The following is a 25,306-nucleotide window of genomic DNA, read 5'->3' on the forward strand; positions in this document are numbered from 1 at the left end:
TACTTCCCGGGATTGGGAAGCTATGCTTCTATTAATGCAGCCCGAAATAGCATTTGCCTTTTTTTTGCAGCCACATCACATTATAAATCACATAACAATCACATTGTTGGCACATATTCAGCTTGTGATCTACAACAATTTCAAGATCCTTCTCACTTGTAGTATTTTTGTGCAAAGTATTCCCCATTTTGTAACTGTGCATTTGGTTTCTTTTTCCTAGGTGCAGAACTTGGCATTTATCCCTATTAAATTGCATTCTGTTATTTTCTGCCCAGCACTCCAGCCTATCAAAATCACTTTGAATTTTGTTTCTGTCTTCCAAGGTATTAGCTATCCTGCCCAATTTTGTGTCATCTGCAAATTTGATAAGCATTCCCTGCAGCTCCTTATCGAAGTCATTAATAAAAATGTTGAAGAGTACTGGGCCCAGGACTGAGCCCTGCGGTACCCCACTTGTTACCTCTCCCCAGTTTGAGAAGATCCCATTGATAAGCACTCTTTGAGTCCGATTCTGTAGCCAACTGTGGATCCACCGGATCGTTGTTTCATCTAGCCCACGTTGACCTAGTTTGCTCATCAGGATATCATGGGGCACTTTGTCGAAAGCTTTGCTGAAGTCGAGGTATATGATGTCCACAGCATTCCCACAGTCCACAAGGGAAGTTACCTGATCAAAACATGAGATCAGATTCGTCTGGCAGGATTTGTTCTTGACAGATCCATGTTGGCTTCGAGTGATCACTGCATTGTTTTCAAGGTGCTTACAGATCGATTCCTTGATCATCTGCTCCAGAATTTTCCCAGGGACTGATGTCAGACTGACTGGTCTGTAGTTCCCAGGTTCCTCCTTTTTACCCTTTTTGAAGATAGGGATAACATTAGTCTTCCTCCAGTCATCTGGCACTTCACCCGTCCTTCATGATTTCTCAAAGATATTAGACGGTGGTTCTGACAGTTCTTCTGCCAGTTCCTTTATTACTCTACGGTGCAGTTCATCTGGCCCTGGAGATTTGAAGTCGTTAAAAGTAATTAGGTGTTCCTTCATCATATGCCTATCGATCTCAAGCTGCAATCCTGCCTTTTCAGCCTGTACTTCGCCTTTGCCAGGGGGGTCATAGACCCTCTTTTGGGAGAAGACTGAGCCGAATTAGGAATTGAGCACTTCTGCCTTTTCCTTGTCCTCTGTTATCATTTTGCCATCCTTATTTAATAGTTGAACCACCATTTCTTTCCTTTGTCTTTTACTATGCATGTATCTGAAGAAAGCCTTTTTGTTGCTTTTAGCATCCCTTGCTAACCTCAGCTCGTTCTCAGCTTTAGCCTTCCTAACGCCATTCCTGCAATTCTGTGCTACCTGCCTGTACTCTTCCTTTGTAGCTTGGCCTTCCTTCCACTTCCTGTATGTGTACTTCTTTGTTTTCAGGTCATCTCTAAGCTTTTTGTGAAGCCACATTGGCTTCTTCTGTTGTCTTCCACCTTTTCTTCTTGTTGGAATGGTTTGTAATTGTGCCTTGAGAATTTCCTTTTTTAAAAACTCCCAGGACTCCTTTTCTCGTTAGAGGCACTTGCCATGGGACCTTACTGATCATTCTTCTGAGTTTATTAAAATCAGCTTTCCTAAAATCCAGGGTACACATTTGGCTACACTCGGCTTTTGTTTCCTTTAGAACCAAGAACTCAAGTATAACATAGTCGCTTTCCCACAGAGTTCCTGTAACTGCTACTTTACCCACTAAGTCATCTCTGTTGGTTAGGATCAAGTCAAGGATAGCCAATCCTCTAGTTCCTTCCTCTACTTTCTGTAGAAGGAAATTATCCACAACACAAGTCAGGAATTTCCTGGAGGGGCCATGTTTTGCAGAATTTGTCTCCCAACAAATACTGGGGAAATTGAAGTCCCCCATTACTACTACATCATGCTTCCTTGAAACCTTGACAATTTGCTTTCAAAAGTTTCATCCCCATCTTCTCCTTGTTTGGGTGGCCGGTAGTAGACTCCGACCACCATGTTCCTTTTATTCTTTGCTCTATTTATTTTCACCCAGATGCTCTTAATGGGGCTACCAAGCTCATTCTCCTGTATCTCTGTGCAGAGATATGTATTTTTAACATACAGTGCAACTCCACCTCCCTTTCTGTTCCTCCTGTTCTTTTTGAACAGGTTATATCCTCCAATTGCTGTATTCCAGTCATGAGAGTCATCCCACCAAGTTTCAGTTACACCTAACAAGTCATAATTTCCCTCCTGTATTAAGAGTTCAAGTTCATTCTGTTTGTTTCCCATACTCTGGGCATTAGTGCATAGACATTGAAGACCATGTGCTTTATAGTCTGGCTTTCTTCCTACATGTTTCTGAAGACTATTATTGGGCGCTATTAGAACGGTTCTCGCCGTTGCAGTGCATGAGCCTTCATCCATTGTTACCCCTAACTTTATGTGTCCCTCCCCTGTAGGATTCGGTTTAAAGCCCTCCTGATGAAGTTCTTCATGCTGTGGCCAAACACATTCTTACCAGCCTTTGTGAGATGCAACCCATCCCTTGCCAACAGTCCATCTTCCAGGAAGTATAGCCCGGGGTCCCAGAATCCAAATCTCTCGTGCCGGCACCACCTTTGTAGGCAGTCATTCACGCGGATTATTTTTCTTTCCCTTTCTATCCCTCTTCTAACTACTGGAAGGATGGATGAGTAAACTATCTGGGCCCCAAAGTTCTTGAGTTTCCTTCCCAAAGCTTCAAAGTCTGATGTGCTTTCTTCATAGCTCCGCTTGGCGGTATCATTTGTTCCCACATGGATGAGAAGAAAGGGATAACTGTCAGTGGGCTTTATGAGTGCAGGCAACCCTTCAGTCACATCTCTAATCAGTCCTCCTGGGAGACAGCATACCTGGTGAGTCCATGGGTCTTCGCGAGATACTCGGGTTTCGATCCCACGCAGCAAGGAGTCTCCCACTAGTACTGCTCTTCTCTTCTTCTTGTTGTAGGCCTGGGTTTCATCGCCTCTGCTTGACTGACCTTCAGCCTCTTGCTCAGTCTCATGCAGGTTCCCCTGTAATTCTTCCTTTGCAGGCTGTCCTCCAGTCTCATCCTCAAGTACTTGGAAACAGTTCCATAGCTCCGCTGCTTCCACTGGTGCAGAGTGGCTTCTAGTTCTTCTGCTCGTAACTGTCACCCTTTCCAAGGAGTATCCTCTACTTCATTTTTCCTCACCTCAGCATTTTCCTCTTCTGCGTCAGCTTGCTGTTGCTCTTCTAGCTTCTGTTCTTCACTTTGCTGCTATAGGTCCACTGTTCTGTCCAAGAACTCTTCGTGTTCTCTTATTCCCTGGAGGGTCGCCACTCACCGCACCAGTCCTCTTACTTTTTCTACCAACAGTGTGATCAACTTGCATTTGTTGCACATGTAGGCCATGTTGATGTCAGGCAAGAAAATAAAAATGGCACAAACGTTGCAGGTCACTACCACCGGAGAGTCTTTTCCTTCCATAGCCTCTATTCCCTTTTTGTGCCTAGCTCTCTGATTGTTCTAGAGTAGCCTGTGCCTGGTCCTCTACTTACTGGAGGTTAAAAACACCGGCCCACTGGTATGGAAGTTTGTGTTACAAGAAAAAGAAATTTTTAAAAAAGAAAGAAAATGAGAAGATACTGTGAAACACTTCTCCACTCAAACCAATATGGTCTGGATAAAAATTTTAAATTCAAGGTTGAAGCAGCAATTATCATGCCAGTTAACATCCATAAGCAGGAAAATTACCTATACTGTAGGACAGGAGGACTACTGGATAGAGAGATGTTTTGTTTGTCCTTTTAACTCCTGTATATTTTTTAGAAGTTGGTTCAAAAATGGACTTTTCTCTGCCCCCTTTGCTGTATAATTTTAAGTATGCTTTACAATTTCTTATAAATGTTTTATAATGTTTTATCAATTGTATTATTACTTTTTATTTGCACCTGTTGTCGTACAAGTTTAAGCCATGTTTTATAAATGTGTTATAGTATTTTATAAATTTATTGACTACATTATTGTTACTTGTGTGCAAGATTTGCAGTTTGTCCTGATCTCTCATTCTCCTTTTGTCCTGAGTGGCTCCGCCAGAACAGCATCCTACGTGCTTGCTTCACTGCCCTGGTGTAAAGCTGTGTCTTGCAGCATTCAGCCTGTACCTTTGCATCAGCAAGGGCCATCTTTTCTTGCACGGGAGCCAACGAGGTTACCTGACAGGTAGGCAACCTGGTACCTGCCAGGTATTTTGTACTACGACTCCCATAATCCCTGATCATTGGCCCTGCTGGCCAGAGCTGATGGGGGTTTTAGTTTAAAATATCTAGAGAGCACCCTTGGCCAACAATCTCCTTCCAGAGTCATCTCACCTTTCTCAGCAAAGGACACTCTGTAGTTCTCCAAAAAGATGACTTTCAGCCTGTCCCCTACGTAAGGGTCATTGTTGACAACATCTCCGATGGACGTGATCAGTTTGATAATCATTTTGGCCATGTGATAGCCAGGAGCAGCCTGGAGGGAGAGAAGGAAGGGGCCAGTCAATAAAAAAGTACTGGTGGAAAGTTGTCTGTTCATAATAAGGCAAATGGCTCCACAAAGGGTATTGTCTGGATTCATGAGCAGCCAAGCCACTGTCCTTGAAGAAAGGAAGCAACCCTATAGGATTGTCATCTCAGTGCAGTAAATCCCAAACTGTGTGCTAGGACACACTAGTGAACTGTGAGAGAGCCACTACGCTGCAGCTAGTAATAAATGAATTAAATCATTACATCGGGTTGGGCTGGTGATGGTCTTTGAGTCTTTATATTCCTCTATAGCAGTGATCATCCCATTTTTCAACCAGGAGCCACTTCGGCTCCAGGGACCACCACCAGCAAGGCCACTTAGGGGGCTTTTCTGTGCTGTGAAGGGCCTCCCTTCTTCCCCTGCCCAAGTGATGATGCTGTGCACTGGAACTGGCTGGAGGCCTTTTCAGGCCTCACCTCCACATCATCCAAGCACGGCCCGAGCCAGTCAGTCACCAGTCAGGCAATTCTGACAGGCTCACCTAGTCCTTGGACTAGGGTGGGTCTTTCTTGTCACAGAGAGAATGCTCTGCTCCACGCAGTGCTGCAAAATCTCCCACTGCAGGTCCATGTTCCTCTCACTCAGTCTTGCCTGCACATTCGATTTCCCCTCCAACTCTAGTGCCTGTGCAGTGCACCACTGCAGCTAGCCAGTCACATTGGCCTTTGCCTCTTGGGCTCTTCCTCCACTACAGCTGATTGGCTGACTGCGCCTGTGTTCTCCTCTTCTCCCCTCTTCCAGCCATCTTACAGCTGATGAGTGGCAGGTCCCCTGACTCCTCACCCCCAAAGTCTCCTCCAGTAGCCCAGAAGCCAGCCCACTGCTAAAGCAAGCAACAAGGCAAAACTAGAGGGGCCCTCCTCCTAAGAGGGAGCAGCTAATGCAGAGAGAATGCGAGAGAGTGAATGAGAGAGAGAGAGAGAGAGAGAGAGAGAGAGAGAGAGGCAGAGAGCAGCAGTTGAGATGATCAGGAGCCGCCACTTGCCCTTGGGCCTTGCAGTGAAGAATTGCAGCTCTACAGCTCCAGATCAGCCTGCCAGGCAGCCCACCACGCTAACCCTAATCCCAACCTGCCCTACCATTATGGAGAGGGAGGCAGCCACCTAAGGCAGAGGATGCTGGGGAAGAGCAGCAACAGCACCCCCCCCGCCCCGCCGTTCCTCCCGAGACCTCCTCAGCCCTTCCTGCTCAGTCCCTGGCTGTTCTCACCCTCCTAAGCTGGTGGTAATGTTTGCTTGTTTCAGACCTGGTCTGGCTGATCTAGACACCTTCTCCCAACACATTCCAGACAGCACTGTTGGGAAAGGCCCCTGGCTGAGCAAGCTGGCAGAGAGGCAACCTGCTTTGGCTATATATTCCAGCAGGCATTGCATGGATTGATACGCTGCTCTGGGGCACTGCAGCGTCTGTTTGAGTCAGCAGGGGGACTGAAGAGGAGTGCTGATGAAGCGGCCCTGTGACATACACTGTGCTCACGCTGGTCATGTGCCGCACACTCTGTTCATGTGATGCACACTGGCACTGGTGCATTGCAGCATCTGTTTGAGTGAACAGGCACCAAGCGAGTGGCGCTGAGATGCTGGAGGAGTGCTGTGTGTGTTGCATGGCCTGCCTTGCACCCCCTAAACTAGCCTGCTGCCCTCCGGTGCTCCAACCCGTTGCCAGCGTTGATGTAAGATCAAACTGCCGATCTGGTTGGCTTCTGTATGTTGGATGGAGATGCAGGGGGCGAGTGCCTCAGGCAGCAAAATGTCTTGGGCCAGCCCTGCCTCTAACAGGCAGGACAATGGCATCATGAGATCCTCCAAGCAGAAATGGCCTGTAGTTCCCCGTAGAAGGGAACTAGTGACTGATCCACTGGGCTCCTTGTTTAAGCTCTGCCAGGGCTAGAAAGTGGGACGTATATAAAAACTCATATAAATAAACTGAAAGGCTGCTATTGAGTGCCAAACCATCCGGCGTGTTTGCAGTTATGCGAATAAACTAGATCAATAGCGCTTCAGGTTACAGACTTCCTCAGCCTCCAGCAGCCTAGAGCTAAGATCTCTAATTAGCTTTGCACAATACTACGTAGACTATCTGAAGATCCCTTCAATGAATGCACTATTGCTATGAATGAACTTGCAACAAAACTGGCACCAGCCAGCAGTACGAAATCTGAGTGGCTTTTCTTGTCCCAACCTCAGGGGGGGTCTTCCCCTGGGGACCTCTTTTGATGGGCCAACCTTGTACAACGCCTTACTTCCCGAAGTTGGTGCTCCCTCTTGACCTGACATCTTATTCAGTGTCTGTCACTCCCAACTCCTCCCTCCCCGTAAGATCTTGCATTCCCACAGATGGAGAAGAGTCGGTGTGGCTTTAAACCAACTGATTAAATGGCATCTGGAAAGTTTCCTCTCTTTCACAGTCTCCCTGCTTTATCTCCTGAAACCTTGCTACCTCCCCCACCACTTCGCCCTCTTCTTCATTGGACTTAGTCTGTTCTCACGCCTTCTCGAGAGGCTCCTGCAGAGGTGCTGGGCCCAGTCCTTACACCCCGGGCGCAAGCCACCCATCACTGGCTCTCTGTCCGAGTTCCTGCTCTGAGCTTGCCGAACTCCCAAGCAAGAGGCGTGCCCAGATCAGTGACTCGTGTAGAAACACAGCGAGATGGGGAGGCTCTTCTGAGGATGGGGCATTTTCACCTTTACATGCTCAAAAAGCCACATTTGCAGGTGCAAGAGAGAAGCGTAGCTCCAGTGTTAACTTGGGGGTGGGGAAAGAAAAGGAGGGGAAGCGTGCATGAGCCATCAGATGTTTAGGGAATGCAATCCTAGCTAGTGGGCAGCAAACTCAGCTCAGCATTAAATAACTTACCTTTCCTCCAATCATAACTGTTCTTGGCACATAGGATTTTTTGGGGTCTTTCCTGATGCCTGAAAAGAGCAATACAATTACGAGGAGAAGGAGGAAGGTAAACCCAGACAGATTTTAAAACAGGGGTGCAGAACCTCAGGGCTGGTTGCCAAATCTGGCCTGCCTGGAGTCCCAATCCACCCCTCTGGGTTTCCCCAGATGGTCATGCACCTTTCCACTGGCCTCCACCCCTTCCCCCCAGTCACTGATGGTCTGGTGTTTTCCTGGCTTTTGTGCAGTTTTCTGCCCATTCTAAAAGGTTGAAATGCCTCTCCTAAGGCTTAGTTACTGATAGTAAGGGTCTTTTTGGCCCCACCCCCTTTGCCTTTGGCCCCACCCACCACTGGAATGCAGCCCTAAGAACTTCTCTGAAAAGGAATTTGGCCCTGCTGCTTTGTTGGTTAAAATACTCACGGTTATAGAGTGTGATGATATGCAGGCAATTGAGGAGCTGCCTCTTGTATTCATGGATTCTCTTGACATGCACATCAAACATCGAGGAAGGGTTGATTTTCACCTTGTACTGTTCTTCCAAGAGGGCCGAGAACTTCAGCTTGTTCTCCTGGCAAAAGGAAATTGGGGGCTGATGTTATAGGCTGGGATGTTTAAGTAGAAATCCAGTTGCAGAGCCTAGTTTAGGCTGGGATTTATATAAAGCTGGGTCTAGCTGACATGCTGTAGCCACATCCTTTCAACTCTACAATTCTATGATTATTACCTGTTTAACTTTGGCTACATCCCTGATAAAGGCCTCGTCGTTGACAAAATCCAGCAGTTTCTTTAGTTGGCTGAGATCAGTTAGGAAATCTTCCCCAATTCTCTGTAGTATTAAGAGAAAGTAAAGCACAATTGACAGTCCAGTTGAGATGATGTTTCATATGGCTATATATGGAAAGAGCTAGTGTGGTGTAATGGTTAGAGAGTTGGACAGGGACTGGGGAGAGCTGGATTCAAATCCCCACTTGGCCATGAAGTTCACTGGGTGAATTTGGGCCAGCCACTGACTCTCAGTCTAACCTACATCACAGGGTTGTTGTGAAGATTAAATGGAGAGGGGGAGGACTGTGAAAGCCACCTTGGGCTCCCTGGAGGAAAAGGCAGGATATAAATATAACACACAAATAAATATACGCTTCCACTACTGTGGCTCTCAAGTCCCGCACTCTAAAGTCATGGACAAAATTTGGCACCCCTCCCCAAAAAGGGGAGAACCAGGGACAAAATACTGTGAAACTGAGCATACGATGACAGCGTTGTGACAGTGAGAAAAATATGGCTGATTTCTCCAAAAACAAGGCTGAACTAGAGCAGTGGTCAGCAACTAGATTGACCAGCAGGATGGACAAATCAGCTGATTTCATTTTCTCCCAGTTTCTCATTTTCCAGTCTTACATTTGATTTGTCCTGTTTACACATCAGTTTAAGATTTAAAAAAAAATGCATTCCATTTTGTACCTATTTTTGCACACCCTTTTGCCTACACATTTTGGCAGGTGTTATCCCCCAATAACATGCATTTTTGAGTGTTAATTTCACTAATATACACATTATTCTGTGCACTTCCCCCTCAGATATGTGCATTTTTGTACACATTTTTTTGACTAGAGAACTTCATTGCAAAATTTGGAGAAGCGTGTGTTTCAAAGGATAACTGAATTTTGGTCCGTGAATGGATTCGAAACTGCAAAACTAAGGACGTTCACGTGAAGTAGCAAAATGAATGAATTTCTCCCCCATCTTTACCCAGGTCTAAGCACAAAACTCAGCCAGTTGGGGAAGGGCCTTGGGAGAAGGGGCAGGGCTTTGGAAGGGCCCCACCCCTGCCATCATTTGGCCCACAGGGGTGGCAGAGTTACCCACTCCTGCTCTGTACTGGCTGAAGGGGACATTGTTCATCTCCTCTCCCTCTCAATGCAATTTCCTCCATTCTCTTTTTTCTTATGCACTCTGAATCCAACCATCTATTTTTCAAACAGACAAGATGGATCGTTGCCACTAGCAATTCCTCTTGGCTAATGCCTCCAGTGGTTTACCTCCACAATGATGTCAGAGAGTCCTGGGTTGCAGAGCAGAAGCCATCGCCTCGGGGTGATGCCGTTCGTCTTGTTCTGAAACTTCTCCGGCTCTATCTCATAGAAATCCTTGAATCTAAAACAGAGGGATCACAATTGGACACGCTATGGGCCATTTAGGGCCAATGAGTCAAATCATCGAGCGGCGCAATGTGTCTGCTAAAAAAGTGAATGCAATCTTAGGGTAGATGAACTGAAGTGAATTGTCCAGATCACAAGTAATAGCTATTATTTATTTATCTATCAGGAACATTTATATACAGCTTTATTTGCTACAAAGCCATCAAGGTGATGTACAATTTAAAACAATAAAACCTTAACGTAATAAAAACAAGTATATTAAGAGCGCAGTCCTATGTATGTTTAGACAGAAAAAAGTTCTACAACTCCCAGCATTCCCCAGCTCAGGAGTTGTAGGACTTTTTTCTGTCTAACATGCTTAGGATTGCGCCCCCAAAACAGTAAAAACATTACAACTACATATTTTGAAAGGCCAAACTGAACACCTGAGTCTTTACACTCTTTCTAAAGGCTAAGAGAGTGGTGGTGGGTGCTTGTAGTTCTTGAGAGGGCGCATTCCATAATTTGGGGGCAACACAGGAGAAATTTCCACTGTATTCTGTGCAATTCAGACCACACCTGGAGGGTTGTCTAGTTCTGGGTGCCACATTTTAAGAAAGGCATTGACAAACTAGAGCAGCCTTCCCCAACCTGATGGCGCCTGGATGAGTGAGACTACAAACCCCATATCCCCAGCCAACATGCCTGGGAATGATGGGGTTTGTAGTCCAAATATATCCAGAGGGCACCAGGTTGGGGAAGGCTGAACTAAGGTAACGCCAGAGGAAGGTAACCAAGATGATGAGGGGTCCGGAATCCAAGCCTAGTTGAAAGAGCTGGGTATGTTTAGCCTGGAGAAGAGAAGGCTAAGGGGAGACATGATAGCCGACTTCAAATAACTGAAGGGTTGCAGAAGATGGAGCAGATTTGTTCTCTGTTGCTCCTGAGGGCAGGATTAGAACTGAAGGACAGAAATTGCAAGGAAACAGATTTTTCCTCCAAGACTCCTCCAAGGGAGGCTTGGAGGGTGGCAACAAGGGAGAGGGCCTTCTTGGTGGTGGCCCCCAAATTATAGAATGATCTCCTCAATGAAGCCCACCTGGAGCCAACACTGTCATCGTTTCAGTGCCAGGTTAAGACTGCCCTCTTCTCTCAGGCATTTGGCAGCATATAATGAGTTTTTAATCAGGTCCTGCATTGTCTTTGGTTGATTGTTTAAAATTGTTTTTAGATATATGTTGTCTGTGCATGGGCTATCTGTTTATATGTTTTTATGTAAATGGTTTTGCATTTTGTATAATGTATTTTTAATGGTTTTTAAATTTTGTGAACTGCCCAGAGAGCATCGGCTATTATATTATATAGAAATATAATAAATGGAATGAAATGAAATGATTTTTTGGCTAACATTAGGAGAAATGTCTAATGGCATTTGGCTTTAAAAAAATATATTTTTATTGAATTTTAATCACATGTTTTCAATATAATAAATGACTACATAAATATATTACAGCTTTTTCAACTAACAAAACACATAGATTTCATAAGAAATCCAATTACAGTTAACCACAGTCACAGGAGTTTCAACATATTAATAACCTTATTTTTATCAACAGAAGTTCATCGGCGGTTTAAGATTTAGTTGTAATTATCTAAATGTATCTTTCCATATCTGTCCATGACACGCTGGTGGTTTTCTCTGGGAGCCTTGTTTGTTAATAAAGTCAATAAATTTAAGAGGTATTTGGCTTTGGGAGATGGTGAGCTCTCTTTTGCTGTAGGTACTTAAGCAGAGGCTAGATGGTCAACTGTCAGGGATGCTACAGTTGCAAGATGCCTGCACTGAACATAAGAAAAGCCGTGTGGGATCAGACCAAAGGCCCATCTAGTCCAGCATTCTGTTTCCACAGGTGTTGGACTAGATGTTCCTTAAGCTCCTTTCCAACTCTGAAATGCAATGATTCTATGAACATAGAAGCTTTTCCTGAACTGAACCACTGATGGGGATTGCATGATCAAATGTCCCCGTCCCTCGATGGCAAAATAAAACAAAAACAAAACACTGAAGCTCCCTGCACAAAGAACATAAGAAGAGCCATGCTTTTGGGGGAAAGTGCAGAAAAGGGCAACTAAAATGATCAGGGGCTCAAGCAACTCTCTTATGAGGAAAGGTTACAACAGCTGGGGCTGTTCAGCTTAGAGAAAGGAGAGTGAGGGGTGTGACATGACAGAGCTGTACAAAATTATACATGGCATAAAGAAAGTGGATAGGGAAACACTTTTCTCCCTTTCTCATAATACTGGAACCTAGGGTCACCCCATGAAACTGATTGGTGGGAGATTCGGGACAGATAAAAGGAAGAACTTCTTCACATAATGCAAGATAAACCATGGAATTCACTTCCACAAGATGTAGTGATGGCCACCAGTTTGGATGGTTTAAAAGGGGATTGGACAAATTCCTGGAGGAGAAGGCTATCAATGGCTACTGGTCCTGATGGCTGTATGCTACCTCCAGTACCAGAGGCCGTATGCCTATGTACACCAGTTGCTGGGGAACATGGGTGGGAGGGTGCAGTTGCACTCATGTTCTGCTTGCGGTTTTCCTGTGGGCAGCTGGTTGACCACTGTGTGAACAGGATGGTGGACTAGATGGACCCTTTGTCCAGCATGGCTCTTCTTATATTCTTATGTTCCTTCTGAATCAGACCAAGGATCCATGAAGTCCAACATTCTGTTCACACAGTAGCCAACCAGCTGCCTGTGGGAAGCCCACAAGTACGACACGAGTGCAACAGCATCTTCCTGCTCCCCACAAAGATAAATATCATGTCAGTGAGAGGGGTAGGCTAAATCCTTCTCCCTGACATGCTAGTGTTCTATATGCAGGGTAGTGTTTTGTTTTTATGGGGGGAGCATTCAAGCATGCAACCTTCTACCTGAGGCCTGAAGTGCTACAATCTAGGAAAACCAGTTGATTCTGCAGTTTGTACAAACTGTCCCTTTGTTTTACTTGCTACATGGTGATCAAACCAAAGCTTATTGCCAGTATTGCCAAAGTCTGTCTCTGTGTGTGCGTGTGTGTGTTCAAATAGCTTCAGCATATCCACCCTTGAGATTACAAGACTACCGGGAATTCAAAAGCAGTCTTTTGATGTTAAACCTCAAAATTCACATTCATCTGTCCTCTTGTGTCTAAGCCATTTCTGTTTTCTGGGCCAAGTGCAGAGAAAAATGGGGAAAGGAAAACAGATTTGCATATGACTGCAGTGATGCATGAGAAGGAAAGAAACAGGCTTTGTCTTTAGATTTCTGGAGAGGCTTTGTAGGCCCAGCCTGTTTTCTACTTGTACAGCCCAAGGGTCGGTGGCCTGTTTTCAGACGCCCAAAGAAGAAACAAGCAGGACTCACACAGAATTCTTCACAATCTCAGAGTGAATCCTGGCCACTCCATTGACTGCATGAGAGCCGATGACGCACAGATGGGCCATGTTGATCCTCTTGCAGTCGCCTTCCTCAATCACAGACATCCTTCGAAGGCGGTCAACATCTCCAGGGAAGAGTGTGGCCACATGCTTTCAAGATACACAAGGGGTGGGTGGGTAGGAATGACATTAACAACAACAGCAAAATTCCAGCCTGTGCTGGACCATTTTACACCAAAGAATGTGAACTAATTCCCTAAGCCTTTGAAGATCTGAACCCATTTTACTAACTTTCCTTCTCCCGTGTTTTAAAAATAAGTTGAGAATACTGTCAGAAACTGGCATAGCTGTAATTCTGCTGGTTCTGTGGATATAACTACTCTACAAACTTTAATATACAGTATTAGTTTGACAGCCTTTGATTGTGTGGATCACACAATCACAACAAACTGTGGCAAATTCTTAAAGAGATGGGAGTACCAGACCACCTCACCTGTCTCCTGAGAAACCTGTATGAGGGCCAAGAAGCAACAGTAAGAACCAGACATGGAACAACTGATTGGTTCAAAATTGGGAAAGGAGTACGACAAGGCTGCATATTGTCACCCTGCTTAATTAACTTATATGCAGAGTACATCATGAGAAATGCCGGGTTGGATGAATCACAGGTCGGAATTAAGATTGCCGGGAGAATTATCAACAACCTCAGGTACGCAGACGATACCACCCTAATGGCAGAAAGCGAAGAGGATCTAAAGAGCTTCTTGTTGAGGGTGAAAGTGGAGAGTGCAAAAGCTGGTTTGAAACTCAGCATTACAAAAACTAAGATCATGGCATCTGGCCCCATCACTTCCTGGCATATAGAAGGGGAAGAAATGGAAGCAGTGACAGATTTTGTTTTCTTGGGCTCCAAGATCACCGCAGACGGTGACTGTAGCCATGAAATTAAAAGACGCTTGCTCCTTGGGAGGAAAGCTATGGCAAACCGAGACAGCATAGTAAGAAGCAGAGACATCACCTTGCCGACAAAGATTCGTATAATCAGAGCTATGGTTTTCCTAGTAGCAACGTATGGCTGTGAGAGCTGGACTATAAGGAAGGCTGAGCGCTGAAGAATTGATGCTTTCGTACTGTGGTGCTGGAGAAGACTCTTACGAGTCCCCTGGACTGCAAGGAGGTCAAATCAGTCAATCCTAAAGGAAATCAACCCTGACTGCTCATTGGAAGGACAGATACTGAAGCTGAAGCTCAAATACTTTGGCCACCTAATGCGAAGAGAAAACTCTCTGGAAAAGACCCTGATGCTGGGAAAGACTTAAGGCAAAAGGAGAAGGGGATGGCAGAGGATGAGATGGCTAGATAGCATCACTGATGCAATGAATATGGAACTGAGCACACTCCGGGAGAGAGCGCAGGACAGGAAGGCCTGGCGTGCTATGGTCCATGGGGTCACGAAGAGTCGGACACGACTTAACAACAACAACAATTAGTTTGACAAGCATGGCTTCTCCAAAACAATCCTGGGAATTTTCGTTTGGTGAAGGTGATGAGACTGCAGTGGCAGGATACAGGCTTTGGAAGCACGACCCTGGTACCTCTCATTAAAGCAGGGGTGCTGAAAGCAGGCAGGACAAATCTGGCGCTCCAGGGTTCCCCAGGGGGCCACGCCCCTTCCCCTGGCCATGCTGCCTTCACTCCCACCACCAACTGTTGGATGGTTTCCCAGCTTTTGCATGGCTCCCTCCACCCCGCATTCTGAACGTCTGAAATGTTTCCCTTAAGGCTTTAGTTACTGGCAATAAGTGCTTTAAGCTAAAATATGTTAGTTAGGAGTACAGCAGCCTTCTCCAACCCGGGACCCTCCAGATGTAGTGGACCAGACCTCCCACCATTCTCAGCCAGCATGCCCACTGATCATGCTGACTGGGGATGATAGTCCTAGTTCTTCAGCGATCTCCGGTTTCCATCACAGAAGAGAAAGAGTGAGAGCCAGTGTGGTGCAGTGGTAGAGTCAGAGTGAGACTGGGGAGACCCAGGTTCATATCCCCATTCAGCCATGACTTCTGGGACAATCACTCATTCTCAGCCTACTCTACCTCACAGGGTTGTGGTGAGGACAAAATTGGGGGGGGGGGGCGCAAGGGGAGATAGTTATATAAACCACCCTGAGCTTCTTGGAGCAAGGATGGGATAAAAATATAATAAACCGCAGTTCCCCAAGTTCCCTGGGGAGAAGGAACGATGGTTAAACAAACTTGTCGGTAACACGGATATGCGCTGTTGCGATTCATAGTTATAGAAATTCACAACCAGTTTTGAAGGTGCAAAAGTGCCCCCAAGGGATAAACCTGCAAGATTACAGAATCCTGGAAATGCTCTGAGATTAGAGAACCGTTTGTATTAACCTGATACAGCATCTGGCTATAGAAGGGAGGGAACTGGTAGCCAGCTTCATTCTGTGCTACAGCGCCACCACTAAGTGGCCAGAGGGTGGTATTGCAGCTAGCCACTCAGCGATGATCAGATGACAGAAAGGGCCAATAGAAATCGACCAAGTTCTATAAAGCTGGTGACTTAGGCCCTTAAGTGCAGACTGAGTTTGTCTTCAGGTCTTTCAGGCCACTTAATCTGCCCTCCTCTCCCCACCCAATTTTCTCATTTAGGCTGAACTTACATCCAGATGTTTTTGGTTGAGAGCATAAATGATCTCCAGGTGCCTTGGCAGGAGTTTCTCGAACATAGAGATGGGCCAGCGTTCCAGAGCCTCAGGTAGCACCGTGTGGTTGGTGTAAGCGCATGTGCGCTTTGTGATTTCCCAGGCCTAAGGCAAAAAAAACTATTTTTTAATGAATGAGTGAACATGAGTAAGCAAGGGCCCTATGGCTGAACCTGATGCTGGCAGTTATCAAGCCACAACTGCATTTTATGCTTGCAGAGGAGGATGCAACCAAGTTATTAAAGGAACTAGAAAATGCTAATGTAACTGGATAGTTAGTGCCCATTTTATGTTGGATTTTAAAAACTGCTTGCCAAATTTGTCTGTGTCAGATTTTTATTTGCTGCCTTGAGAGGGTGTTACCTTTATAGGCGGCCTAAAAATAATTGTAAATAAATAAACACAATAAAAATCTATATCTTGCAAGCCGCTCTGGGAGTTATGGCTAAAGGAAAACTAATCAATGCTTTAGCAAGCACATAAATACATTTTCTAGAGGGGCAACTATGTTCATCTGTTACAGCAAAAATAACAAATAGTCTTGTGATTCCTTAAGGATGAACAGATTTATTATGGCACAAGCTTTTGTGTTCTACAATCCACTGTGGACTACAGTCCATGAAAGGTGATGCTGTAATAAATCAGTTCATCTTTTAAGGTGTCACAAGACCTTTGTTGTTAAATAAATGCATAAATATAATATGCATATCCTGCCCTTACTCAGGACTCCCAGTCATCTCCATCCAGGGCACGGATCAGGTCCTCACTTGCTTAGCTTCAGCATCTCTGCAGTCCTTCCCTGTGGCTGCTCTGCCCCTGCACTAGAGAGGCTAATTTCTCAGCTAGGAGAAAGGCAGCTGAAAGGATTGGGTTCTGGGGGACAGAGAAAGGATTCAGCTCCTTCCTACCACTTCTCTCCACTTGAAATCACCTCACCTCACCATTTTATTACTGTACCATGATGACTTGTGTTCTAAAGTGGTGGTTCTTCCCCCAAATGTGAAGTTCCACCTTTTGGAGGGCTGCCTTGGGCTCTCATGACTGATCTTGGGTTTGTAAGAAGAACCCATTTTGCAATCAAAGGCAGCACAGCCCCCCCCGCCTCACCTTCTCCCATTCCATTTTTTCAACGTCAACAAGGATCCTCATGAGCTCCGGAATAGAGAGGGCTGGGTGAGTGTCGTTGAGCTGAATGGCAACCTGTAAAATGGACATAGTCATAGCCAATTTGTCTGTATGCTGCATTTTCCGCAATATGCTATGCTCAAAGTGGTTCACAAATGCAATAGCCAAAATTATAATACATTACAAGGCAATATTAACTCAATTACAGTTTAAAACGTATCAAAAGTTGAAATAAGCACAAGATATACCAACTGGTCAGTTAATGAGATCCAGTGCTAATAATATCAGCATTATATTCACATTAAACAATTCACTAAACAGTACTTGTTAAAAGACCTAAAAATCAGACAGTTCACCCACATCAAACTCACAGCAAAAAAGGGAAAGGACCCGCCGCCCCCACAAGGCTCTTCAAGCATCCCACCTTCCAGCAGCAGAAAGGGAGCCTCCTCTCAACCAGGGACTCGTGGCCTGAGCCAAGAAAGGGCACCCTCATCCCCAAAGCAACCCCTCCTGACTGTCTCTTTGCAGCAGAGGACCAGGAGAGGCGAGATGGAAAAAGATTCTCCGTGGGCAGCATAAAACTCTTCATGCGCAACCCTCCTTTCTTTCCACAAAAAGAAGCCAGGTTGGTCCATGGGAGTTTTGGGCCTGGGGCACTCTGCCTTCAAATCTGATCTTGGCCTCACCTGGTGCTCACTGAGTGATTCTCGGTTAGCCACTATTCCTAAATTTCAGTTCCCAGTCTGCAAACATGAACAAAGGATGGTGAGCAGGAGCTCTAGAAAACTACATGTGGCAGCGGTCACATGTAACCTGGGGTGTGTTTCCACAGTGTCGCCTTCACTTCTTTTCCAACGTTTTTTGCACTGCTTCCGCAAGCGCATTTTGTCTCACGCGTGTTTCCATGTCCCAAAAGGACCCAGTCTATCATCATTGTACCCTGGTGGGCTGCACTGTTTCCACGGAGCCCTAATCATATTATTCTCTTGGTGGCTGGGTGGAGCCTTTTTGGAGTGGGTTGGGTCTGCTTACCCTGTCTGTTTTCCCGCCTCCTCCTCTTTCCGATTCCCCCCCCCCCGCCCTGCTGAAGTTTCCCACTCTGGCCAGTCTCCTCCTCGCCTTCCAGCCCTTTTGTTTTGCTGTAGAGAAGGAACGAAAAATCAAAGCACTGTGTCTGGAGCATTCCCCCACCCCCTTTTAAACCTTCCTTGTTGCCCCTGAAACGGAGATTGAAACCACAATTGTGCATTAACAAAGGGGCAAAAAATCAGAGCGCTGTGTCTGGAGCATCCCACACCCCTTTAAACTTTCTTTCTTGCTCCTAAAACGGGTGCTTATGTGTGCATCTTTTCATCTCTGCCTGACTGCTCCCTCCAGGATCATCTCCCCCTCTCCTTCACACAACTTCAGTGTACCCGTGTTTCCAGGACAACAGGAGGAGAAGCTAATGGAGGAGTACAGGATTTTTAAAAAGGCTTTCCATTTCTCCCCACCTTTCTCCTTTCCCCTGACAGCCCAGATGCACCTGCATTTCAGGAGCAAGCCTCACTGAGCACAATGGGAGTTACTTCTCACATATGCTTGTGCTGGGAAAGGTGGGGGAGGGAGAAAACAAAGAGCGAAACCAGCCCCCATTTTAACCCAGAGGACCTCATTGACTACAATGACAGTTACTTCTGACAAGACAGTAATGGGTTTGTTGTGGGAAAGAGAGCAAAATCAGCTCCTATTTTAACGCACAAGATCTCTATTTGGAAGCTGTGAAGGAGTTATGTCCTAAGGCAATGGACCGAAGCCTCGAGATCTAGCTTAATTTCATTTAAGGAATTGGACTTAAAAGTGTGCCATTTCAATTGAGGGGGAATCTCTGTAAATTCCGATGTAGGCATTCAAAGACAAGCCTCATTCAGCACAATGGGAGTTACTTGTGAGGAGACACTAATGGGTTTGTTGTGAGAAAGAGAGTAGTAAAGACAAAGACAGAATCCAGCCCCCATTGTAACCCGCAGGATAGCTATAATGAAGCTGCTAAGTACTTTCATCCTAAGGCAATTGCTTGGTCGCTTAAACGCTTTTAAGCAAATGGGCTTTAATGTGTGCCATTTCAATTGAGGGGGAATCTCAGCCTCATCCACAGCAATGGGAGTTATTTCTGAGGAGACACTAATGGGTTAGTTGTGGGAAAGAGACCAAAACCAGCCACCATTTTAACACACAGGATCTCTATTTGAAAGTTGTGAAGGAGTTACATCCTAAGGCAATGGAACAAAGCCTCCATCGCGCTTAATCGCATTTCAAGAACTGAGGGCTTTGATATGTGCCGTGTCAATTGAGGAGCTTCTCTGTCATTTCTGTGGACATTGAGAGGGCAAGCCTCATTCAGCACAATGGGGGAAAACACCCCTTGACTGGGGTCATGGGCTGTGTTCTAGTGCTTATTTTCAATGATATTTTAAAAGTTGGTCCCTCGACATCCTGCTCCAAAACTGCAATGAAACTTCCGGAAAACAGGGAGGGAAAGGGTTGGGTCATTGAGGTCAGAGCGACACACCCACAAAGGCCAGGCTACACGCCTCATGGGCAGGACTAAGACAGCGAACCCAGTGCGATTATGGAAACACGTCAGTAATGGAGCTGCCATAACCAGGAAAAGTCGGACTATAAGCAGTCTCAGAAGAAGCGGTTTTTCAGTGATAAAATGCGACACTGGGGCTGAATGGCCACGATGTCATGGAACCACAGGGACCCCATGGCGCAGGCAGGTTGGAGTAAATCTCTAGTGGAAACACAGCACTGGCCCTTATTGTAGGATCCAATTGCTGGTGGAAAATCTTCAGGGTGCTTCCAGACGAGGTTTTTAGTCTAAAATCACCCTTGACTACAAAATTTTACATGGAGTCCAGATGTGGTAATTTTCCATTTGTAACCCTCTTGAATTTTTCCCACCTCTTCCGTGTTTTTTTTTCTAAGCAAAAAAAATTCATTGAAGGAAAGATGGAATAGCTATACAATGCCTTTGGATTGATGGTGCTAGGAGCCCTTTATTTGTAAGCACCTTAATCTGCCAGTTTTCATGTTAAAAACAAACAAACTTCTAGCCCTCGCTATTACAAATAACAAAGCAGGAAATATGCTGGCAGTTTTTGTTAAGAACACAGAAAACAGAAAGGGTCCCGGGTTTGCTTGGGCGACCCCATGCCCACTCAATCTATGTTGTTGCTTAATGTTGAGGATTGCAAAATGTTGGTGAAAGAGAGAGAAAGGTGTTCTTTGAAACTGAAATGTTGTATTCTATGATTTTGGCTCAGCCCTCATTTTAAGTATTCACCTTATCGGGGAATGTCTCAAAGCAGGTTCTGACAGGGTCACGACATCCGAATTTGGAAGACTTGAATCGTCGTATGATATCCTGAAGAGTGGCAGCGACCACAAAGTACTCCTGCTTCAAACGCAGCTCCTTCCCTTCAAAGAACTTAGGAACATGGAGGAGGCATAAATTATTAATGTTGTTGCTGTTATTAATGTCTTATTTACCATCATCGTCGTCATCATCATCAAGGCCAAGGATGGGGAATATGTGGCAATCCAGATGTTATTGAACTGCAACTCCCATTACTCACCACTGGGTATGCTGGGTAGGGATGATGGGAGTTGCAATCCACCAACATCTGGAGGCCACAACATTTCCTACCCTTATTTTCAAGCTAAATATGGCCCTTTTTAGTCTCCATAGTGGTCTGACATTGAAATTTGGTACCAAACCAAGAGTGCAATATCCAGAGGGGCCCAGGGGCTGGAAACTAGCCCCCAGAACTCCCAAAGCTGCCCACCCCTGATCCAGGCAATCTGGTGTCCTCCAGATGTTTTGGACTACAACTCCCTCACCTTCGACCATGTTGGCTGGGGCATCAGGTTGCCTAGTCCTCATTATAGCAACTTAGGTGCTTTACAAAATATAAAAGAGGAGACAGGCTGTATCGCCAGGCTTATAATGTAAGAGCAATTCAAACTCGATGGATGAAATTCTAGTGGTTTCTCTCCCACAAGCCCATATTTGATATACTAGAATTTTATCTGAGAACACAAGATGTATTTATTCAGGAGGAATGTAGGGGTACAATTGTAATGTTTTCCCCAAGCCACTACAAAGAAGACAGAATGGTAGGAGGCCAACAGTCCTGAGAAAGCAAACACACTCTTAATTCCCACTGAAAATCAATGGGACCTAATTAAACATATTTCACCTTCCCTACATTTTCCAGAGGGGTAGCTGTGTTAATCTGTTGCAGCAAAATCAACAAAGGGTCTTGTGGCACCTTAGAGACTAACAGATTTATTATGACATAAGTGACAAAGCAGACTGCAGTCCATAAAAGCTTATGCCATAATAAATGTGTTAGGGAGCAATCCTGTGCATGTTTAGACAGAAAAATGTCCTATAACTTGTAGGACTTTTTTCTGTATAACACCCATCGGATTGCTTCCTTAGTCTTTTAGGTGCCACAAGACTCTTTGTGCGGGGGTTTCTCTACTTTGAGTAGGCACTCAATGGCCCTAATCCAGCTAAAGTTAGTCATGGTTAGTCCCATCGAAATCAACAGGAAAAGGTTAGCCCATTCTGGGAAGGAAGTTTTCAGATGAATGTGAAGAAAAAAGCAGTACTGGTGAAACAGAGCGAAAAGGTACTAGGAAGCTGTTTGTGTAGTTCGTTGCTAGCCAGAAGAGATTTTACGCAGCACAGAAGAGTCACTTACGTTATCATTTGGATACAGCACTCTGGAGATGTTTTCTGCCAAGTTTCTATCTAACACAGCCTCGATATAATCACCTACATTAACTAGATGAAGAGAATGAACACACATCAACAGAGCAGTCCAACCCATAAAATATATAACTCCAGGAATTACATATTGCTCCCTTTGGGCACCACTTTCATTTAGCAGCTTCTCCCAAACAAAGAGAAAAGAAAAGAAAATGCAACTCCACTGAACAGATTTTTAAAAGTCTACATTAGAAATTCAGATTTGTTAAAAAGAAAAAAGGAAAAAAGACAAGTGGAAAAAAACAGGCTTGCATTCTACTACATGAAAGGAAACCTCAACACAGAAATGGTGGATAGGGCTAATCCACCAATCCAGCCAGCGCTCCGACCGCAGTTGTCAGGAACCGCAGTCCCCGCCCCCTCCCCACGTAGGTGGTGCAGTTCTTGCCTGTCTCCATGCTTGGAAATGGAGCGCAGAGCAGGTAAATAAGGGGGTGTTCCCGGGGGTGGGGAGGAGATTACGGCGCCACACAGCCTCCCCCAGTCCTGCTGTGATGCACCCTGGCTAAAAAGCCAAAATTGGCAATCTAGCCACAAAAGCAGGGCAGGCAGAATGCGGACGAGAGGAACCCCTCTGTGCTCCGCCTGCCCTGCATAGGATAGTCGGCTGCCTCCGACTTCAGAGGCGGCCGACTATCCCAATAGGACTGTGCCCTTAAGGTGCCTCAGTATTTGTGTTAATAAGAGGAAAGGACAATCAGGTCTGCGGCTCATGGAAGTTGCACTGTTTCCCACCTCCGGCACGGTCCTTGTGAAAACTGCCCCTCATGAAGCTGCTATTTGCACCAACAGCAGCTGGCAGCAATAGCAGTTTCCTTCCTGCAGCATATGGCTTGGGGGGGAGGAAGCTACAGTGCAAGGGAAAAGGGTTAAATCCTGCCCCCCAGGGACCCAATCTTGATCTCCCCCACAGTTGCTATTTAACAAAAACCCATATGTTAAATATGATGATGCATTTAACATAATATTGTGTAGCTTGGCCCTACACATGCCCACTAAATTAAATCCCGCTCGAACAGGACAGGCATTTGGTGGCTTCTATTCCTTATCTTCCTGAAAATGTATAACAGTAGGTAAGCACAAGAAATAATTCGGTTCACCCAGCCTCTGAAATCAAATCCACACCAAATCTGCAACGTGCTGAAAATGGAGCATGTGTAATCTGTGTGTTTTCCAAAAATAAATCTAAAGAAAAAGAGAGCTACTTTGAGAATAAGACAGCACTTACACTCTTCAAGGTTGAAATCGTTGGGTGCTTTCGCTGACCACAATCTCATGGTGTTGACTGTATTGTTCTTGTATCCTGGAACAGGTGTATCATAAGGCATGGCAAGGACAACCTAGTATTGGAAAAACAGTTCAGATAAAGGGGAGCTAAAGCAGTGGTGTCATGTGTCAAGCCTTTTGCTAGAACTATGTAATGAAAGAATATTGTCACTGTCAATTGCCATAAATGTATAGTATACCCTCCAGTGTATGCCCTGTTCATTTCCAAAAGAAACCAAAGTGACTTGCACCTCCAACTAAAATCATGTTATAACAATAGAAATGTAAATTGCAAATCATAAAAAAGAATAAAGGAATTTGGAGCAGAGCTTCAGATGTTGAGTGAAACACGCAGAGAAGAACATTATCCTTGTTCAGGATCTTCTTGGCAATTCCCAAGCCCCTGACCTGGAAGTAAAGCTGTATTATCACCACCTTGCCATTGTTGGTAGTCTAGCAACACCACCTTCCCCCTCCAAGTATCTCCCACAATCCACCAGGTGGCTGCCGCACCCACTCCTTGGTGATGTGTGAGGCAAAAGGACACCCTCACTGACAAAACAGCCAAGGCAGAAAAATGTGCAGAAGCAGCATGGTGTGGAGAAAGTGGATACTAGATAATACTAGAACCCAGGGTTATCCAATGACTTTAAAAAGGGATTAGACAAATTCATGGAAGATAAAGCCATCAATGCCTACTAGTCATAATGTCTATATGCTGCCTCCAGTATCAGAAGCAGTATGTCCATTTATTTATTTAATATGTACCCTGCCTTTCTACCCAAAAAATGGCACTTATGGCTGGAACATGAGTTGGAGGGTGCTGTTGCATTTATATCCTGCCTGTGGGTTTCCCACGGGCAGCTGGTTGGGCACTGTGAGAACAGAATGCTGGACTAAATAGACCGTTGGTGTGATCCAGCAGGGCTCTTAGGTTCTTATGAAAGAGACTGTAATGTCTTTGTTTATTTCCCAATATCAAAATCATCTTTCCAGTGCACCTGCATGATGCCTCACCACATCTCACCTGTCCCATTCATTCAACACATCCAAAATTGGTGGGGGGAGAGTTACTTTCTGTATGAGTGTGTGCAAGACTGTGTAAGTGGAAACAGCACAGACCTAGAGAGAGGCAGTGCGGTGCAGTGACACGCTAGAGTAGAGGTGCATTACCTTTGGTGAAGAGAGTCTGCTGGGGTGGAGGGGGCTGCACATACGTGCACGCATGCATGCAAATACATTCATAAATGACACAGACACACACCACTCACACACTGTGCTTGTCTTGCATACATTCCAATATCTAAAACCCTTCAATTTAAGAGAGGGGTGGGCAACTTGTGCTGCATTCCCTTGGAGGTAGTCAGCTAGGATCCCTCTAGGCCCCCACTCCATCTGTATCTATTCCTTTCTCCACTCACTCACTCACTCACTGCTTTAACCCTTCCCTGGCCACTGTCAAAAAAAGAAAAAAATGCTCTAGGAACAGGCTCTGTGGTTCCTGCCATAGACGTTTTATTCCTAGGATGTCCCTGGAGCATCCCAGGAAGCAGGCAGGAACATTTGAACATGGCTTCCTAGGACACTCTAGGAATGAAGCATCTATGGAAGGAACTATAGAGCCCATTCCTAGAGCATTTTTTCCTTCCCCTCCCCTTTATTTCTTTTTTTGGTGAGAGCTGAAACTGGGAGCCTGAGGCCATCAGACAGTACTTGTGTGTGTGTGTGGGGGGGGCACCTGTAGACCGCAGGCCACACATTTTGCACCTCTGCCCTAGAGTGCTGGGTTTCGATCTGGGAAACCCTGGATCAAATCCCTGTTCAGTCACGAAGAGACGGGGTAGACTTGGGCAAAGTCACTAGGTCTGAATCTGGTCTACCAGACCATGTTGTTCTGAGGCTAATCCATTGCTCTGAGCAACTTGGGACAAAAACGCAGCAGACCCCTACAACCACCTCTGGAAAATTCGCAGTCTAGTCATGCACCCCCTAAAGAGCTGGAAGGTAGCATCAGTTCTGAATTCTGAATGTTTCCCTAGTGAAGAAGTCTGCTTGTTTAGTCTCCTTCCCAGAAGAATGCTGCTGTTTAAACCAATTATATGCTGCCAAGCAACAAATGTGGAACACCACAACCACTGTATATGTGGAAATGATCAAAACATGAAAACAGCAGCAGTCAGAACAGGCCCAAATAGGGTTTGTAAAGACATCAACAGAGGTGCATGCTTTGTATTAAGGCCTCTCTAGCTTGCAAAAGCTCATGTTGAAATACATCAGTCTTTCTTTAAGGTGCCACAGGATAATTGCCTTCAGTACTGAGATGGGGTCATGAAAAATATATAAGAACCTGTTCTTCT

The 25,306-nt window shown here is 45.4% G+C and overlaps 1 protein-coding gene across 1 annotated transcript in view; it reads right to left on the minus strand.

Annotated features, from left to right (window-relative positions):
• PYGB (glycogen phosphorylase B) overlaps positions 1-25,306 on the minus strand; it is a 68,252-nt gene that overhangs the window by 8,821 nt on the left and 34,125 nt on the right. The window contains exons 6-16 of the mRNA XM_084829178.1: positions 22,912-23,023; positions 21,616-21,698; positions 20,190-20,333; positions 16,841-16,933; positions 15,692-15,838; positions 13,004-13,167; positions 9,494-9,608; positions 8,179-8,280; positions 7,875-8,022; positions 7,422-7,480; positions 4,370-4,511 (exon numbers count right to left, since the gene is read on the minus strand). Of these exons, the coding sequence (XP_084685304.1) occupies positions 4,370-4,511; positions 7,422-7,480; positions 7,875-8,022; positions 8,179-8,280; positions 9,494-9,608; positions 13,004-13,167; positions 15,692-15,838; positions 16,841-16,933; positions 20,190-20,333; positions 21,616-21,698; positions 22,912-23,023 (1,309 nt within the window). The remainder of the gene's footprint in view (positions 1-4,369; positions 4,512-7,421; positions 7,481-7,874; positions 8,023-8,178; positions 8,281-9,493; positions 9,609-13,003; positions 13,168-15,691; positions 15,839-16,840; positions 16,934-20,189; positions 20,334-21,615; positions 21,699-22,911; positions 23,024-25,306) is intronic.

The sequence above is a fragment of the Heloderma suspectum genome, chromosome 1, assembly GCF_057233095.1.
Source record: "Heloderma suspectum isolate Gila_16-S chromosome 1, 16-S_ref, whole genome shotgun sequence".
NCBI classification, from domain to species: domain Eukaryota; kingdom Metazoa; phylum Chordata; class Lepidosauria; order Squamata; family Helodermatidae; genus Heloderma; species Heloderma suspectum.